Source organism: Pavona decussata, unplaced genomic scaffold, assembly GCF_977016875.1.
Source record: "Pavona decussata unplaced genomic scaffold, jaPavDecu1.1 SCAFFOLD_238, whole genome shotgun sequence".
NCBI classification, from domain to species: Eukaryota; Metazoa; Cnidaria; class Anthozoa; order Scleractinia; family Agariciidae; genus Pavona; species Pavona decussata.
In genome coordinates this window covers 1475001-1489181 of record NW_028145643.1, presented here as the reverse complement: position 1 = coordinate 1489181, position 14181 = coordinate 1475001, and the positions used below count along the sequence as shown (strand labels likewise).

Genomic DNA, 14181 nt, shown 5'->3' with positions numbered 1-14181 from the left:
ATTATATGACATCGGATTTCCATACAAACATTGTTATTTTAAGCCTGTTTGCCTACTCGTCAAAATGGCGTCGAAAACCGTGATAAGGCCTATTTCTAGTCATTACCTCGGGGGTATTCCAGTCTGGGTAGCAATTTCCATTTCCACTGATTTTTCAGCGTGTAAAAATTTTGCTACATAGTACGATTGTTCCAAAAGAAAGGCCAAAAAAAATGTCATATGCAACATTCTGTTAGTACGGTTCTAAGGACTTCTAACAGAAGTCGACCTATTAGGTCTTAAAGGCCTTCGAATTACTACACTCTTTTTTTTTAATGTCTAATTTTGAGGTTCACTGAGGCTGAACGTTCTTATTATTGTTGGCAATTTGAGACTGAAAAGTTTTTAAGATGTTCTTAAATTATCTATTATAGTATTTCAATAACTCTATGCGGACTGGACCAAAACACCGATTATTTAGGTTAATCGGACAATATAGACTGAATTTGTTCATGTATTATTTTATCCGTGTTTATACTGTTCATTTTAAAAACATTTGGTCAAAGCAAAAATGTTCCCCTTAACTGACTCTCAGCCTGTAGTATGTTCTTAAAATTTAGTTCATCTCAGCCTCAAGGTTCTTATAAAAAAGGTTCTCAAAAAAAAAGGAGGGTAGTTCGGAAGGTCTTAGGTTCGACTTCAGTTAGATGAACTCGGATTTTCTTTTTTTGAGTATGCCTGTGTCACTGACAGTAAAATTCAACTATCAATCTTGAACTAGTTTAATAGTTTCCATATATTATCAGTTTATCGACAGACAATATAGCCTAATACCCAGGCCTTCGCTGGTACGCGAGTTCCGAGTACCACGCGGCCAAAACTTTTTCAGCGTATGCGTCGCTCATTCTGTAACAGCTGTCACACACTCTCAACTTGTCCCAATTTCAAAATCAAGTTAACACGAAAACCGACTCAGCTTTCAACTGATTTTATTATATCTCTTTGTCGTTTTAATAGAACTGATCAAGAAAATTCCTGCATAAATAAACTCTGTTATTTATAATTTACAATTTCTGAAGTCGGGGAAACGTATGACGTTTAACTCAAATCCTCACTGATACATACGCAAGTTAGAGAATTGTTTAGTCCTGTGCACAGAGAACTAACATTTCACTAAATTATGTCCAGGTGATGTCATTTACAAAACAGCTAAACAAAAACGTCACCAAATTTTCAGTTTTTGCTGTTTGTAACTTTGAGTACAAAGCAAGTCTGTGCAAAAATGAACGGAATATCCTTCTGTTCATTCTGAAAACAGATACCATCTATTCTGTGCAATTCTGTTCCGGAGTTAGAGATATATTCTATTTCTTTGACATGTTGAAACGAATTTACTAAAACTATGTCTAGATGAACCGAGTCTTAAAATTTAGGATAATCGTTTGGTAGTGTTATTTCATTCTTTCTTCCTTGCTTTGCCGTAAAGACTGTCGAGCGTCAGACCAGCAAACACACAAATCACACCAAACCACTGACGAGAGATCAGCGAGTTTCCAAACAGCAGCACGGATCCAAGAATGGTGAAGAACTTGCGAGTGGTGGTAATGATTGAACAGGTGAGAGGACCAAAGTTTGCCACGGTCATGAAGATGAAATTCTAAAACGAAACAAAATCAAGATCGTTAAAAAGGCAGTATTATGGGGTAGCGTCCTGGCCCCCTTTGTTCAAAGAGTGGATAACTTTATCGAGCAAATAAGTCGCTATACAGTGGATAAAATCTACTCCAATCAATACATTTTATCTGCTGGATAACGATTTATCCACTGGATAGAGTTACCAACTCTTTGAACAAACGGGTCATGACTTACAGATTTACGAAGCTCTCCAAATTTTAAAGGGGAAGTATCATGGGGTTTTTGACCTCTGGTTAAAAATGGTGAAATAAGACCTTCACATAGCTACAAAATAATTCTGGAACAATGAGAGGAAGGAATTCAACTCAATTCTTGAAAAGAACAACACATGATTTGTTCTAGCAAAACTTGAAAAACGTTAGCCTAACATTTTTCAAGTTGCAATCCATTCCGGTCTACTCTGTCTCTGGCCAGAGGCATTAATCGACAGTTTTATTGCACTGGGATAATAATTTATAACAAAACAAGACAATTGGTTTTTTTTGTTTGTTTCTATTGACAGACAAACATTTTTGGGTTCTGAAATGACATCAAATTCACGTGATACTTCGCGGTTTCCAGCATTTTCCAGCACTTACACTTTGAAGGATCAATACTACCACTCTTTATCAGTTGATACAACAATAACGATGTCAAATAAATGACTGGTCATTGGTGAAAAAGTTGTGGTCATTTCCTCGACATAATAGGTTACCATAGCAACAACAAAACCTGTTAAAACACCCTTCATTTTAACTTTAAATAGTTATAACTCAAATACGAGCTCTGTGACCCCATTTTTTGATTTATTATGGGACTATGATCAGCATGTTCAATACAACTTTTTGCAAAGTTTAAAAAAGCATTTATGAGAAGGAGTTAAGAGCCACCTTAAATTTGATCCGTCAAAGTATTAGTACTGGAAGAGTGGTGGAAAACGGTGTAATTTATGACAGGGAATAAAGTTTCCATATCATCGACTCTAAAAAGCTGGCTTTTAACTATGAGATCACATTGATTTTTAACGGCGAAGTACCACGGAAATTTGAAGTTATATCTAAAACTAGAAAACGACTAAAAGTATTGCTCAAATTTGTTGCACTAAGACTATCAGAGAGTGTCTCTGGCCACAGATGGACTGGATTAAAATGTACTGCAACTTGAAAAACGTTGGGCTTTTTCCAGTTCTGGCGTTTTTGTTTCCAAATTGCACTAGAGCAGGTCATGAGTTTTTCCTTTCAAGAATTCAGTTGATTTCTTTTTCTTGTTGTTCTAGAATTGTTTTGTAACTAAGTGAAAGTGTTGTTGCACCGTTTTCTCCACAAAAGGTCAAAATCCCCGTCATACTTACCCTTTAAATAGTTATAAGTTATAATTATAGTTAAAGATCTTTCGGATGGTAGTATTTTTGTATTAATTTGATCGCTTTGTAATATTATATAGTTTTGTTGTTGTTGAAACAAAAGGCGATTGAGCGATATTTTATAATCGTTGAAGAACAAATAGAAATCATTAAAAAACCTACGAATTTTTCATCGCAAGAACCGTTTTGAAGTGATTCAATTTTTAAGCGGCTAGAAAAAGCAAGATGCAAGAGCACTCTGCTGAACTGAACGATAACCTTTCCGGCCACAACTGTTTCACGTGAAGTTACGATAGCCTGCAGGGCCTGTTTGACGCCCTTTCCTGGAGCCCTGCGTCTTTTCTACGTTGGAAGCTACTGGAAGAACCGGTACCGCACACAGGTTACATCACGCGATCACAGGAGGAACTTAAACAGGGAAAATGAGACGAAGTTTGAGTAAATCTTCTTTAAAAAGTTATAGATTTGCAGACAAGCGCTCCTGGTAAGCAACAAATGTTCAAGAATTATCAAAAAGATACAAGACTCTTAGAGAGTTTCCATTTATTATCACCCATTGACTGGCCACAAACATGTTAAGATTGACTTTACTTTACCGTCACGATGATAGGATTAGAGATAAGCTCCGTTTGAATCGAGAGTATAAATTTGAAAAACATTAAACGTGGGAGGAATATTGAATATTAGAATAAAAACATCTGGATTTGTGGGAATTAACGAAGCTCGTTACAGGTGCGTCAACAAGAGGATACATCTCAATACTGCAGCCTTCATCATATTTATCTCCTACTCAGCCATCAAATTAGCCCAAGTTTCCACGTCTTCATTTTCAAGACACGAATTAAACAACTTTGTTTGTTTCTTCTTAGAAAAAAAATCGAAAAACGTAGAGTTTCACAGAAGAATATTGCTCAGTAGAATTTAAATGGTAACACTCAGTAGATGTCATCCACAGACTCAAAAGTTAGAACCACCTTGTACAGCATAATTAACAGCACCACAGGAAAGTACTGCTCAGCAGCTTTCATTTGAACGGTCATACCTTAGTATTTTTTCCACAGACTCAAAAGTTAGAACCACCTTGTACAGCATAATAAACAGCACCACAGGAAAGTATTGCTCAGTAGCTTTCATTTAAATGGTCACACTTTTGGATTTTATCCACCGACTCAAACGTTAGAACCACCTTGTACAGCATGATAAACAATACCACAGGAAAGTACTGTTCAGCAGCTTTCATTTGAATGGTCATACATAGATATTTTAGAAAGAACAGCATTAGACAACTCAAGACTCTGAAACCGAGAAACGGGCCATAGAGGGCTCGTGCGTTAACAGCTTAAAATAAAATTGCAACGACTAAACGTTCACATAAAATATCCTTTTTTGAAGCACCTTAATAACTGACTTCCAAAGACCGAGAACAGAGATAGAAGAAGCCGGAAAAGCAGTTAGTGTCGTGCGGGATTTGCATAAGAAAATGCATCAATGTCTATTGAATCTCTATTTGCATCAATTTTTTCTGTTGTGTATCGAGCCCTGCAGATCGTTCATTGGAAGATGTTTAAAGTATAAGGAGATCATCCAAATCCTAACGTTGTCAGACTGAACCGGGTCCGGGGAAAATTAATCAAATATCCTATAGCTATGCGGCAAAAAACATTGAATTAAAAAAGGTCAATCCGACATACAATACTTTTTCATTTCACAAAGATCCGCGCGGATTGATTATCTCAAAGTTTATCTCTAAAAGAATTAACGCAGGCGAGATTTTCCAGCAATATTTCGCAATCTTTGATTAACATTTTATGCAACGGTTTCCAATCTTACATCACGATTTTTATCGCTATTTTTACGGACCAAGCAGGAAAAGGCGATGGCCGAAAGTTCCATGGATTTCTTTCAACGACGTTTCGCTCATTTGTGATTTAATACGACATTAGTGGTCACGTTTACCCTCGGGAGAAATTTTATTGGACGAAAAACAGGAAATAACTTCTGCATATAGTTTTATTTATAGCTGAAGGTGCCGGCCATAAGAAAGAAATCATCTATCCAACCACATAGCGGCATTCCAAGTGGAAGTCGATTTGATTATCGGAAAACGCCGCAATGTGTCCGTAGCTCGGAGCATAAAGAAAACGGACGATCAATAAGAAGAAGCTGCGAAGAAATAACTTGCACCAAACACACCTTGCAAGGTGAGTAAGAATTTAGTAACTCGGTACATTTTATAGTTTGATCAGTTTACATCTACGGCACGCTACCAAACTGAGATCGAACGGCGAATCAATAAGGTACTTGCAGAACACAATACGAGCGATCTTGAAATGCTGAACGGAATTGCTGCATGATATTGATTATTTAAAGTTACGAAAGGTAAAGGGTTCATAAAGCAAACAAAACGAAACCTGTTTCTTGGAAAAAACTTGATCTACGAGGCAGAAAATTTTGCCGATCATTAAAGCCAATACACGATCTTGACCTGTGGAATTTAGACTCACGGTTGTGAAACTGAAACAAAAAGTAGCCAGGATCGGAGCCTGTGTGGGGTAAATTAAAATTCATTCCCCGATTAAATTGAGAATTTCACGCCTTAAGTCATTAAACGGCTCACAGAATGACAAAAAGGTGTTACGAAAACACAAAATGAATCATCTGATAGCATTGAATTGAAAAGCTCGATCCTTGAAAAAAGAAAAAAAAAAAACATTTTGGTTTCGTAAAATTGTTCAAGACACCTGCGCATATTTTTAAACATTACAAACGAAAATGAGAAAAGGACACCATCTCTTGACAGGATATGACGGCGAGGGACAATTATCGAGGGAACAAAAACAGTGTTTTCAGTAACTAAACAGAAATTCGTCCATTAACCTTTTAAATATCCCAAACCTTAAATAAGCCATTTCCGTACCATAAAAAACAAAATAATAATCTTGATATTAGATGCCAGTCTTTGACAAGGAATAAAATACCACATCACCTTCTCTTGAATCAGCAAGCAACAACAGTTTTGAAAACGCGCCGAGGGTTGCGGTCATACGAACTTACAACGGTCGCTTATCTTATAAACCTTGCAAACCTTCTCTTATCTTCATTTTATTTTCAAACGAATTTCTGGCGTTGGTCTATCGTTTTTCACCTTTCAGTAGATGTCAGCTGCTTTGCAAACGAAATAAATGTGAGATGTCATCAGTTAACGCAAAAACAAACAAGATGTAATTTAACTGAAATGAAACGAGTTGAAAGAAAGCAAGAACCGCAAATGTGTCACAAGAAAACATCCGCCTTGAACAATTTTCACGAGAAAACGCCGCCCAATTTTACGACTTGTCTACTCTGAAAGCACCTATACAAACAATGCAGAGGAAAAGAAAGAGCTCAGAAAATTCAGCTGTAAGATGCCAAACTTAAACCAGCCACAAAGGCTAATTAGGGAACTTCAAAAATTATCAGCGAACACCGCTATTAACCTTTGCCAGTGAAATTCAAATGAGCAATTTTTATTTATACTGAAATTCCGTGTTTTATTTTCTCATTAACAACAAGTAGCGTTCGCTGGTTGTTAAGACATCCTCTTGTTCAGACTACCTGAATATTCAGACTCGTAAAAATTTTTCGAGCACGATCGTGCTTCAATCGAAACCTGCGCGATTTCGTCGGCGAGTTCGAGTGTCAGGGGGTGGCCACGCTCGCAAAAACACCTCTCGGTAACATAACTTTATGCCTCTAACACCCAGAATGGTCTGAATGGACCCTTCAACCATCAACACAACACTTACTTAACCCGTAAAGCGGCTCTGTAGTGGGAAATAGGGAGCGTGAAAAATTGGAACCTGTTCAAAGAGGCTATTCATTTTTTTCCAGCTGTCATTTCTCTGCGATGACCTACATGAACGGAACAACCAATGGGACACAGACAGCCAACGGTCCAGCAGCCAGTCTGTATCCAAGCCTCCTCGGCTGGGCCATATCATGCGCTGTGCTGGCAGTAGCAGTTATGGCGGGAAACTCACTGACCATCGCAGCCTTCAGCATAAACAGAAAACTGGCCAATGCGCGCACTAATTACTTCCTGGTGAGCCTAGGGGTAGCGGATTTCATGGTCGGCGCATGCTCAATACCGATGTATTCGGCGGAATTGCTGCATTTCTACTTCCAAGAAAGCGAGAAAAGCATTCACTTCAACGAGATTTATCTGCCGATAGACGCCTTCATGGGCTTCGCGTCGATTTTCGCGCTTGTCGCCATTGCGTGTGATCGCGCATACTCGGTGTTCCGCCCTCATAAGCACAAGACCATCACAAAAGCCACCTACTTATGCGAGATCGCTCTGGTTTGGTTTCTTGCTGCCTGCGTGGCAAGCCTTCGCCTGATCAGCAATTTTACCAGCAAAGATTTGCTAAGAAACATTTTCAATTACTCCATAATGATCTGCATATTTACCTCGCTGATTATCATCAGCCTTGCGTACGCCATGATTTGGCACAGGGTCAGGAACCCGCTGAAGCTGCACAACAGGAATACCACGGCGCAAGAGAAGAAGCTGGCAGTGACGCTATCTATAATCACACTCGTGTTCGTTCTCACGTGGGTTCCTTTCTACATCACGAATATCATTATCATGTTTTGTAAATCGTGTTATGTCCTTCAGTTGGTTTACTTCGCCAAGTTCTTGCATTACAGCAATTCATTCGCCAATTTTGTCATTTACGCGCTCAAGATTCGCGAATTTCGCAAAACTGTGGTGAGAATCTTATGTGAGAGAAATCAAGTTTCAATGAATCCCAAGAAAAGACAAATAATTCTACCGGCGGCAAATGAGGAGATCTCTCTCCAAGATATTCAAATTCGACTCAGTCCTTGCCGAAACAATGCCACAGATCACACGAGAGCTGAACAATAAGAAGGAATTCTCCGTGGCCAAGTTGTGTGGTAGACTTCCTCAAAGTCCGTTTTCGCGGAGTCCAGTCAGCCGAAAAAATCCCCTCTGTGGGGTAATACGACATTATCTACAACTTCTCGCGACTTCATCGCTCACTTTCGGCGCCATAAGAAGTCAACTTGCGGTAAGTGTAGCTCTGTGGCCGCGGTTTTAGCTACGAGTCAGCCAATGCGTGCATAACAGATCACGTGTTGAACGAGTGCAAACAGAAAACCTTTTGCATTTATTCCAGGCAGACAACAGCGGACGACACAGAGAAAGACAATAAGAAGTGCAAATCCCTGACGTGCTTGCCAAAACAATGGCACGGATCACGGGAGAGTTGAACAACCAGAACGCTCTATAGCCGCGGTTTTAGCTCTGGGATTGAGACATCACGCGCATAACAGGTCACGTGTTGAACAAGAGGATCCATAAAAGCCTTGGCACTAATTCCAGACAGGCAACAGCGGTCGACACCGCGGAAGAACAAGAACAAGCGTTCTCGATTAGAAGCAGGTTTCTGACATGTTAAACAGAAATGGATAAACGCGAATCTCACGTTTGCCGTTTACCTGTATCTTCATATCCCACATGGGAGATTATACAGTAATCAATTTAGATTTAGATTTACCGTTAACGCGATTCTAAATCTCCTTCAAAAACTCATTAATAATTCGTAAGCCCATTGACCTATCAAATGGTCGATAAAACATCACTTGCAGTGGTTTTAAAACCCGATAAAACCTCCTCCTTATTAGTATGGGGTGTTATAATGTTTTTCTCATATGCTAATTTCCAACGTTCACAAAAACATCATTGTTATGAACTCTCTTGACACACGCTTTTCCTGGAATGTTTTTGAAGCCGTTCAAAAAACTCGCGGCACGTGTTTCATCGGGTCTAAACCCACTCGGCTGCGCCTCGTGGTTTTAAACCCAATAAAACACTGCTGCTCGTATTTTAAACATTACCTAACGTCAATCATTAAACCTGAAGGAGAGTATCGTTATTCATACCTGTCCAACAGCACTGGCCAGACTGAACGTCAGAATGTTGATCAATACATACGGATAACGCTGACAGAAGCTCACAAACTGGAACACTTCACCGCTTGTTAAAAGAGCTGTGATTAAAGCAACATCAACATTAGAACGGTGAGCCGTGTAGCAAAATTCTTAACCAAAGTGAAGTCTTTCCTGGAGGTTTATAATTCCTTTTTAGACTAAAAAAAAAATGCTCCAAACTTGTCCAGCTTCAGTAGATTCAAGTAAACATTTTTCAAGTGTGCTAATCCATATTTTCGTCTCTATGCTGAATTTCAAAGGTTTCACCAAACCAAATAGCCATCAAATTGTCACCATTACTTGGGCAAAATTCTTCACCAAGTTTTCCTTGGGTTTTGGCACACAAATCAACAACAAAATGATAATAAGATGGATTAAAGTCTGCAGTACATTAGAGAAAACCGGGCAAGCTTGGAACATTCTTTTCAATTTCTGTGCTTGATGTGTCTACATGTACACATAAAATTATTTCTATCGACTTTTGATTGGCCCCTTGTCTTGTTCTGCTGTGATCCGCTAGTGTGATTAAGTTTCATTTCGCTTTATTTTATACTCAGCTGAAAACAGGTGCCAAGCACAAGCAGCCATCTTTGTTCTGGATAGTTACAAGACTCAGAGATAGACCCTTATCACTAGGCGGCCATGTTGAGTCTCAGGGGAATAAAAAGCTTTGTTTTCGAGGGAAAAGCCTCAGCCAGAGGCGAATTCAGTGCGAGGCTTGCCGTGCAAAAGCAAAGGTTTTTATTCTTCTGAGATTCAACATGGCTGCCGTGTGATAAGGGTCCATTGAGAACAAAGGAACAACTCTAGTGTACAGGTATAAAATATAAACTGAACAAATGAGAGATTTGGTCTTAAAGCAGCCCCCCCCCCCCCCCACCCCACTTTCCCCACCGATTTCCTCAGTAATTTGTCAGTAAGCATTGTTCGTTCTTTTGTTATCTCGGCCAATAATGTGAGGCGTTACAAACATTGCATTTGCAGGTCGTGCCTAATTTGTCGACTTTAGGTTACCCAATAGGATACCTTCATTATGGCATTGTTTGACTAACTACACTGCCAAAATCCTTCACTTTTTTGTTTTCTTGTGCTATTTAGTCTCTGTCGGAGCTGCTATTTGTGTAGCCTCCCACGCAGACGTTCTTAGGGGTTCGTCACGCGTTCCTGCCCCAGGAACGCATGACGAACCCCTAAGAACGTCTGCGTGGGAGGCTACTATTTGTGTCGCTGCAAACTAAGGAAGCTACTGGAAATTTTTAAAGCGACACTAAAACAAGATCTTTTCCTAAAAGCACAACTGAAGATGACCAGATGATACAATTTCGGTAGCTGCTGTGCTTCAACTCCTATATTTTTTTTATCTGGTATAGCAAATTCAGTGCACTAACTGCAAGTAGACCTGCACCCTTCAAAAGCTCTATTTTCACTGGACCCTGATAACCTGCAGCTGCATTATTTTTTAGGGTTAGGAACATTGTTCTGTTTTTCGTTCTTTTGTCCTCTCGACCAACCGTGTAAGACGCTGCAGACGGTGCAGGTCACCTCCTAACCGCTGGATCAGACTGCCAGCTAAAATAACACAATGATTTATAAACACTCTCAACTTACTGATGGCCAAAATGCCGATGGACCAGAGATTCATGTTAAACATCATATGATGCGACTGAACATGGTGCTCTGCTCTCATTCTATCCTGTACTGCTCCTGTTAATCCATCACAAGTCAGAGACACCAGCTGCAATAGAACATTCAATGGGACAATTAGACAAGGGTTATAGGCTTCTATGATCTAGCAATGTTCTTGTTTTAACAGAAATTATTTGAGACTGGGATAACTCAGTATTGAAAGTACTTTAGTTTGAAATACGACAGAAAGAACAAATGAAGAACCACCAAGGCAAATAATCTGTGATCCAAGTTGATTTTTACACTTCTGGGTTTTAATATGTCAGGGAACTGGAATCCATCCAGTTTAAGGGCTGAGAGCATGACCGACTGAAATAACTTCTCAGATCGCTTTTTGTTGTTTTAGCTCAAATTTACTGGAGTTTTTGCATGTGGCCTTGAATTCCTTCAGAAAACATGGCTCCATTGCTTTATCTGCTGTTTTCTGCTTCATTTGCAATAAAAACCTATGATTATGGGCAACATTTCTATTTCTATCACAAAACGAAGTGCAGAGAAATGGATAAAACATTGGAGCAAGGTTCCCTAAAGGAATTCAAGGCTACATGCAAAACCTCAGGTGAATCTGAGCTAAAACAACAACAAGCAATCTGAATGTGACACAGGTCAGTTATGGACTGAGCCTTTCAATTCTGATCAATGGTTAAATCTCACAAACAAGAATGAGGACCAGTGTACGTGTGCAGAGCATGGCACACGCACACGCGAGCTTCAGAATTTAAAGTTTCAGCATGTGAGAGATCTTGTGGAGTTCTAGCAATACTCTGCAGACTGGAGTGAGGGGGAGAGCAGGGGGTGGGGGAGGGGAGTGGGACCATGGTATCAAAGGAGTGGAGCCAGAACAGAACAGAACTTGAGACTTACCAGAAGAAGTTCCCCAAATCCAATAGGCCAACTACTACCATCGGTTGACACTTGTTTTTTATTCTGCAAAGACAAAATGAAAAGAAAAAAAATTTTGTCAGAAGCAAACAAGCAAGTACAACATCTGACAACAATATTTATTATGCAAATAATTTAAGATTTTGATGGAGCTGCTCAACAAATAAGACTCAATAATAAATAAAGGCCAAAGGATAAAAGTATATAGCATTGGAGAAAAATTCAGCATCACAGTAAATCTTTAAGAATGAGGATGTGTGGAGTTTTGATAAACCGGTAAACAACTACTTGCTTCAAATTTATCCATCACATAATATATTTGTTTTTTTCTTGCTCAGCTCCTTTTACTGGTCAAAATACTTCACATGATCCTATGACTTGTTAACAAATTTAATGAGAGAATGACAATGTTGGCCTAACCTTGTCCCCCTAATTTCACACAATTTTTTTTAAATTAATCTTTTGATAGGGTATTACTGATAATTTGAAGTTGTTTTGAGTAAATCAGAATGATTTTTGAACATCAAAGAAGGTTGGACAAAATTCTTGAACTTAGGAGTGAAAGATGGACAGACCTCAAACAGTATCCAGCCTTGCAAAAAATGCTTTCACTATAACAAAATAACATCGACGACAAAATCCAGCTGCTTTCAAAATATGCCTTGAACTTTATTGGTTCCTCAAAGTTTATAGTTTTCTTGAGTTTCCCTATCTGAAAACTGTCAACTTCTAGGAAAAGATATAATATTCCAGCACAAATTATCACACAAATCACAAATAGAGGCTCTTTATTTCCTGTTTGTATGTTAGATATTGTAATTTTTTTAAAGATATCTCACCTCCTTGTACATAAATAAAGCTACTCCTAACACAATAAGCAGGACGCAGAGGTATTTTATAAGAGGGTATTTTTTCCTTGCTAGAAGGACTCCAAGAATCATAACTGAAAAGAAAAATAAAATCATCAGTACCATTCAGCAGTCACTTAACAAGCTAGAACCTCTGTTCAGTCATAATTTACAAAGGAAAAAACAAACATGTCAAACAATTAACAAAGAAAAAAATCAAATAAACATTTTAATCAACAACAACAAAAACATGAAAATTATATGTTCAGAAGCAGCATTGCAAGATGTCATCTGGGTGCGGTTGGTCGGGAACCCCTCCCCCCCCTCCCCAACTATTACTAAAAATATTCTGAACAGCACCCTTTCAGTAGCACCTTTCAAAAACTCTATTTTCACTGGATCCTTAAAACCTGCAGCTGTATTGTTTATTGTTTTTTAGGGTTGAGAACATTGTTCTGCAGTTCGCTGTTTTGCTGTTTTGCCCTCTCGACCAAACCATGTAAGACATTGCAAATGGTGCACAGGTTGCCCCCAGCCTCTTTCATAGCCAAACAACTTAATGATCAGTGCCTAAATAGCTCTTAAATATCACATACCTGGAATAGGTTTGCACGATTTTCCTAACACCTGTAAAATAATTTATAATGATTCATGAATAATATGATTATTCTACCTCCTTTTTAAGACATATATTGTTATAGAAATAACAAGTGTAATGTTAATTAATTTTCTATTAAATCTTACTTACAAAATTTAACAAAAAGTTAGAAAAACAAAGCATACAGTACTGGCAGACAATAATTATTTGTTAGCCCTTTAATTAACCCCTAATATCAAAGAACAAATTCTTCTATATTGGACCCATACTTTTATGAGGAGAGGTTATTAAAATACTGTATCACGAAAATTCACCTTGGGCGATCTTATCCTTAATTCTCATGACCTCTGGGGTTAAATAAGCATTGATATTACAAGGAGAAATTTGATGCTGATCACTGTTAGGGCTTAAAGGATTAAGTAAGTTAGATATAGAAGGTACAGCAAAATCAGATGGATCAGCATGACACTGCCAGAAAGATTTTGTACAGTTCCAGAAAATATCCATACTCAACCCAAGGACGGTTTTTGTGTCTACGGCTTCTAGAGAAGCATAGACACTATGTCATCGGGTTGAGTGAAAGAGTGAAAGAGTGTAAGAGTGTAAATGCCACAGGAATCCCAAATGGAATCCTATCGAAAGCCGACGCTAATCCACGACTGACCGAGATCTAAGCGATTGTATTTCCGGATCAGGACAATGGCGACAATACGGTAAATGATGTTTTCCGATGTTGATTTGCTTTTTACAAATAGTTTAAGTGATGATTTGAACCAGAATTCTGTAACCTCTGTAATTTTCATCGCAAACGTGCCCGAATTTACTGCGAGTGATCGCTTTGAACAAACACGGAGTGTCTTCAAATTTTACATGCGTGTTTGCACGCACGCAAAAAAAACTGAAAGTTTTTTTGCCTCTAATAGCAAATGCATTGTTTATTTCAATAAAATGTTTTGTTGGAAAAGCTTTTTGTTGATTTTTGTGTCTTTGTCAATTCATATTTACGTTTGAGAAGCGACAGGTGCGTAGTCAAGGACAATTTGCATAAGCGGGTTGAAATTTGATATGCCAAAGGTCTTCATCAACGCGCCGTGAATTTTAGCAATTTTTGCGTTCAAGTGTGTTTTTCGGCAAATGATTAATAAGTAACCATATTA

At 38.6% G+C, this 14181-nt stretch overlaps 2 protein-coding genes across 2 annotated transcripts in view; one reads left to right on the top strand and one right to left on the bottom strand.

Annotated features, from left to right (window-relative positions):
- Nucleotides 1–951: 951 nt before the first annotated feature.
- Nucleotides 952–14181, bottom strand: part of LOC146457684 (solute carrier family 35 member B1-like) — a 21303-nt gene continuing 8073 nt past the window's right edge. Inside the window, exons 4-9 of the mRNA XM_085091780.1 lie at nucleotides 13023–13053; nucleotides 12418–12521; nucleotides 11561–11623; nucleotides 10619–10745; nucleotides 8963–9069; nucleotides 952–1636 (exon numbers count right to left, since the gene is read on the bottom strand). Of these exons, the coding sequence (XP_084947906.1) occupies nucleotides 1436–1636; nucleotides 8963–9069; nucleotides 10619–10745; nucleotides 11561–11623; nucleotides 12418–12521; nucleotides 13023–13053 (633 nt within the window). The 3' untranslated portion in view covers nucleotides 952–1435. The remainder of the gene's footprint in view (nucleotides 1637–8962; nucleotides 9070–10618; nucleotides 10746–11560; nucleotides 11624–12417; nucleotides 12522–13022; nucleotides 13054–14181) is intronic.
- Nucleotides 2232–8956, top strand: LOC146457686 (adenosine receptor A1-like). The gene is made up of 2 exons (XM_085091779.1): nucleotides 2232–5217; nucleotides 6887–8956. The coding sequence occupies exon 2, from the start codon at nucleotides 6903–6905 to the stop codon at nucleotides 7923–7925; it is 1023 nt and encodes a 340-aa protein (XP_084947905.1). The 5' UTR covers nucleotides 2232–5217; nucleotides 6887–6902; the 3' UTR covers nucleotides 7926–8956.